This window comes from Salvia hispanica, chromosome 6 (assembly GCF_023119035.1).
Source record: "Salvia hispanica cultivar TCC Black 2014 chromosome 6, UniMelb_Shisp_WGS_1.0, whole genome shotgun sequence".
NCBI classification, from domain to species: domain Eukaryota; kingdom Viridiplantae; phylum Streptophyta; class Magnoliopsida; order Lamiales; family Lamiaceae; genus Salvia; species Salvia hispanica.
This window is the reverse complement of record NC_062970.1, coordinates 31,807,609-31,813,594: the sequence shown is the minus strand read 5'-3', so window position 1 is coordinate 31,813,594 and position 5,986 is coordinate 31,807,609. Positions and strand designations below refer to the sequence as shown.

Here is a 5,986-nt window from a genome sequence, read left to right as displayed (position 1 = left end):
ATACTCGTGATATTCTTTTATAACTGCTTAAAACTCGAGTTCACTATGGTAAGGGTGGCATAACTTATTAAATAAAATGTTTTGGCAACGAGTTCACTGGGTATTTCAAAATACTCAACCCCGCATGTGTTTTCCTTATGTGCAGGTTGAATGGCGACGAGCGTTGACGGGTGTTGAGCAAACTTAATTAATAAGATGGATATTTTTGAACCTCGAGTGTAGTCGTGTCTTCATACATGGCTTCACTTCCTCTTGGATGCTTCCGCTAAATTTCGAAACTCATTATTACCACTTAGTCATTTTGAACTTATTTTTCCCCTTGGCTTAGACGATTGAGACATGTCGTGGATTTTGTTGAGCTTATGTCAAACCCTTGTTTTTGGATCGTAGTTTATGCTATCTTTTCTCCTTTGACTTTTTTTGTTAAACCCTTGACTATGATCGTCATTTACGATTATCTGATCTTCATTGATTTTTCTTGATTTAACTATTGTCTTATTGCCTCAATAGCTTGTTAAATGCCTAGGTCAAATCTCTTTAAATGAAACCCTAGCCTTGCTCTCGTTGTATTTATGTTGTCTAGGTAGCGACCGCCGAATTTATTATACCCAAGGAGGGCGGGTCGTTACAAATTATGTGTGGAATATGAGACGGAAGAAAGTGTACAGAGGGAGAAGGATTGGAGGATATAGATTATGAATTAGGTTATGGGGTATTTATAGGCTAGAAAAAATGTTTAAGCATGCTAAAAGATTTGGGCAATAATTTCTTCCTTCCTTGAATTTCCGCCTAATTTCCGTCAGCTTTGACTGCATTGCGCAATGTTCGTAGAATAGTCATAACTTTCTCCACATAACTCCGATTGAGACTTGCAAGGTATCCACGCGAAGCTCTTTCGAAGACAAAGAGAATGGTATGTATTAATCACTGATTGGTATCAACACTGCCTGGAATCTCAGCTTGAACTGAGGCTGCTGCACCTTGGACTTTTTGGACCATTTTCTGTCTTTTTCTATCATTTCTCAACAAACACGTCAAAATACCAACATGTATAACATATGCAATTTAAGACGAGTATAATATGCATGATTGATATATAAAACGAGTAAATTTTAGCCTTAAAAACATGCAAAATCCGGGTTTGTCAACAGACCCAGTTGCCAGCTGATCATATTGTCCAAAATGAGACTTTCTTAGTTTTGTTACCTGTGAAGTCCGATATCTTTTCAAATATATAAAGACCCCTAGAGCTCTGGGGCACCTCCCACCATTCCACACAAGTTATAACTCAAATTATGAGCCACCAATACATGGATACACCAACAAGGAGATCTGATCAGATCGATCAAGTAAAGTAAGACTGATTTAAGGAAGACAGAATACGACATATTTTTCGACGAGGATTTATCTAGTTTGATAGTGTATAAGTAGTTAAACTCTTAGAATTCTGGGATTTGAAAGTAGTTGACTCTAATATTTTTTTAATTATATATCCAACATCCAAAACTTTTGTTTCTTTAATAATTCTTGTTCTTTAATGTTTTTTATTATCTGCTCAGTAATTGAATGATTCACCGTGTTTATGCAAAGCTCGAGGGATGAGCATTAAGACATAGCATCGAAATTATTATCACCAAATCCACAATAACTAAGGATGTCTGAATCTAAATGTGATGACAGTAGATCGTAAGAACTATTAGGAGTTGCACACTAATTGGTTTAGAATTGGACTTGGTTTATAGTAATTTACTATTTAAATACTTTGAGAGGTGGATTAAAAGTATATTTGTGATCATCTTGGGGGTATTATATTGCTAACTATTTAAATTGCTAACTCTGCTAACTCATCAATATAGTGTATTAAAAATATCAACACGTTGACATCAAAATGTCAACACATAATATCAACACATTATATTGAAGTTCAACAAAATTATGTGTTGACATTTTAATGGCATCGTGTTGACATTTTTAATACACTATGTTGATGAGTTAGCAAGTGAGCAACTTAAGAAAGTTAGCAATTGATCACATTGAATTACGGAAGAGTCAAAAAAATTAATGCCCTAGAATTCCCTTATTTGATTGATTCAACACCACTTTCCATCTGTTATCCTTAATTGGTTAATTTTTTTTTATTAGTTATCCCACATCAATAATATTTAGTATTTCATAATTATATCTTTTACTAAATGCCCTTATTTTTTTTGGGACGGAGTAATGTGTATTAGAGAAATAAATGAATAAGGACGATTTTTATTTAATCAATCTACCTATTGAAGGGCTCAATTACATTTTAATATGTGGTTCACAAAATACTAATTTTATCGATTTACATACGCACACTCCTAAATCGACCAAGCGCATAGAACCATCAACTGTTAGAATCAATATGGACCTCTATCCACTCAATTGGTATGAAACATTGAAACAAATCCATACAAATGTTCTTAAACATAATTATTGAGAACCATTGGAATCAAACATGACAGATTTTTTATCCATCTTTATCGCTCATTCCATTAAAGTTTTGCTATTTATATATGGCGATGTATAAACAACTAGTTCAATCTTTCTGTTTTATTCTCTTACTATATTAAGGGGGCATTACTTCCACTTTATATACACACATAAATATATAAGCAATGAAATATATACATATATGTTAAACATACACAAGGATTTCAAATGAATTCAAAGTTAGTTTTATTTATTGTTGTTGGCTGGATTTTTCCAGTCCTTAACGCTAATACAGAAGAATGGGATGAGGTATGGACGAAACAGAGAGATGAGGCGCGGAACCGTACTCTTGAGGCTTACCACCCACATCCCGAAATGATAGTCAATCATTTAAATGCCCACGTCAACAGGTCCATTTTTTCTTACATCGTGCTTCCTAATTGTGCATGTAAAAAACTATGTAAATTTATGGGAATGATAGACACGAACATTTGACTAAAGACGTTTGGTTATGTCTCCTTACGAACATTTTAGGTCATTCATTAGCATTGGCTCCATATATATGCATTCGACTTGATATTAAGTAATCTCGCAGAGTATTGAAAGAAATAGAAGTAGATGACGAAAAAAATCTATGGTCAAATGGCACGAGAAGACATCTAATGCAGAGCAAAGGTCCATGTACGGCGACAAACCCAATCGACAAATGTTGGAGATGTCAAGCCAATTGGGCAGACAACCGAATGAAGTTGGCCGACTGTGTGTTGGGGTTCGGGATAAAGACGACCGGGGGAAAGGGTGGTAAGATTCATGTGGTTACCGACCCTTCTGACGATGACGTACAAAATCCTAAAGCAGGAACCCTACGGCACGCTGTGATCCAGAAAGAGCCATTGTGGATCATATTTGATAAAAACATGGTAATCAAGTTGACACAAGACTTGATGATGCAGGGTGACAAGACGATCGACGGACGTGGGTTTAAAATTGAGATTACGCAAGGCGCCGGATTAAGAATACAAAATATGAAGAATGTGATCATCCATGGAATCACGATTCGTAACATCGTGAGGACATCAGGTGGACTTATTAGGGACTCAGTTGACCATGTTGGGATGCACTCTCAGAGTGAAGGTGATGGAATAACCATCTTTGGATCACAAAATATTTGGATTGATCATGTCACTATGGCCAAATGCATCGATGGGATGATTGATGCAACCCAAGGTTCCAATGCAATCACCATCTCCAACAGTCACCTCACCGATCACGATAAGGTGCTTTTAATTACATGCTATATATGATTTTTATTCAGATAGTCGTATGTATTGATAAGATGGGGTGGTGTTGTGTAGACAATCCTTTTTGGTTCAGACGATGATTTCAAAGATGATGTGAAAATGCAAGCCACAGTGGCGTTCAACCATTTTGGGGAAGGATTAGTGCAGAGACTGCCGAGGTGTAGATTTGGTTATTTCCATGTTGTTAACAACGATTACACACGTTGGTTAATGTATGCCATTGGTGGGAGCAGCAATCCCACCATTATTAGCCAAGGCAACAGATACCTTGCTGGGGACGCCAAAGAGGTGCAACACCGTACATATATTGATACAAATTTGTGTTTCATGCTAATGTTTTTGGTGTGCGAAATGAAATGCAGGTGACCAAAAGGGAGGCCGAAGAATCGGAATGGAAGAACTGGACATGGGTATCGGAGGGGGACGTATTCTTGGGAGGCGCAGTTTTTGTTCCATCGGGAGATCAGGGTTGGGCAAAGAAGCATCCTGAGGTGTATGACAAGGTTGCAGCAGCGCCCGGTGCTAATGTGGAAGAATTAACTAAATTTGCAGGGGTACTGGAATGCGAAGTAAATAAACCATGTTAGGAAATTGAGGGACATAGACTTTTACTTTATTCCGCAAGTGAGCAGATAATCTCTCCGTATAATTATTTAGGTTATTTTATGATTTATTGTTTAGTTGTTATGGTTTGATTTAGTTTCCAATAGTGGTTAAAATTTGATTTGTTTTTCTGGTTTATATGAGATCTTTTTTACCACACATATTATAATTAAGAATAAATAATTAAATAAAATATTTATCATTCTCTCTACGGGTTCTTCCTTAAACCTATTTATTTCTCCCAGAAAACAATACGCCAGATGCCATTCACGCCAGATTGGTATACCATATTACAGAAATATAAAAACAAATCCATATAATTATTCGTGAACATAACTATTTGATGACACTATGTTAATATCGCAAACAAGGTAAACCTAAGAGTGAGGGCATTTTAAGGGTCTAATTGTGCTTTTATGAATTGCTCCCTCCTTCCACCAATAAAAGAACCATTTTGTCATTTTGAATTGTCCACGATTTATAAAATCATTTACTTTATTCTACTTTTAGTATGCGGACCTCGTATTCCACTAATTTTTTACACTCACAATTCAATATAAAACTAATATTAAAAATTACTCTCACATTCTACTCACTTTCTCTCTTTACTTTTCTTCACAGTCAAACAATTTCTTAAAATTCGTGTCGAGTAGTCAAAATGGCTCTTTTAATAGTGAACGGAGGAAGTAGTAACTAAGATTGACAACCTTAAGGCTAGTTTATAATTGATAGGATTGATAATCCTATCGCGGAGATTGGAGCACCGATTTGTGGAAGTACGTGATGAAAAATAGAAAAATAAACCTAGCAGCAACTAGGTCATGCTTTGGGGTTTCGAGAACTGAATTTTATTTCATATTTTCTCGATGTTTTTGACCTCTAATGGATCCTAGTATTTATAGGATCCGGACCCTGCTTGATTCGACTATAAAAAGATTTATACAAATCCTATTCTAAAACAACGTTCAATCAAAAAGGAAAACATATCTAACGTAAAAGATAATCATAAAGATTTTTTATGAGGCTCGTTTCATGCATGGTTTTATAGGTGTTTATACATTAATCGGGTTGATAATGTGGGAAAAAGTGGTGAATTTAAGTATGCAGGAGCTAAAAAGTGTTGAAGCGGCAGAATACCGGAATAACTTGATCAACTCGGAAAAGGAGCAAAAAATGGCCAAATCTGAGGACAAATTAATCAGTTGGAAACAAGTTGATCAAGAGGAGAGTTGAGCTGATCAAGCCACCACATGAAGACACAAGCTGATCAAGAGGAGAGTTGAGCTGATCAGACCACCACATGAAGACACAAGCTGATCAAGAGGAGAACTGAGTTGATCAGGCTACCACATGAAGACACAAGCTGATCAAGAGGACGAGCTGAGCTGATTAGGCCACCACATGAAGACATGAGCTGATCAAGTTGATCAAGAGGAATTCACACATGAAGACGTATCTGCCGAATCATCCTAAATTACTGTAAGGGTAAAATGGTCAACTCAGATGAAAAGTTGCCTTAGGGTTGAAGATTGAAGTCGCTCTATGAATAGAAGTTTTCCACAATAAAGTAGGGCGCGGAACGCTACGGTAGTTTAGGTAGAGAGCTTTCTTAGCTTAGTTTA

The 5,986-nt window shown here is 36.3% G+C and overlaps 1 protein-coding gene across 1 annotated transcript; it reads left to right on the top strand.

Moving 5' to 3' along the window:
• Window positions 1-2,677: 2,677 nt before the first annotated feature.
• Window positions 2,678-4,504, top strand: LOC125196674 (probable pectate lyase P59). Its single transcript, XM_048095281.1, has 4 exons — window positions 2,678-2,870; window positions 3,056-3,737; window positions 3,816-4,049; window positions 4,124-4,504. Exons 1-4 carry the CDS (start codon window positions 2,689-2,691, stop codon window positions 4,346-4,348), a joined length of 1,323 nt encoding a protein of 440 aa, XP_047951238.1. The 5' UTR covers window positions 2,678-2,688; the 3' UTR covers window positions 4,349-4,504.
• The last annotated feature ends 1,482 nt before the right edge of the window (window positions 4,505-5,986 follow it).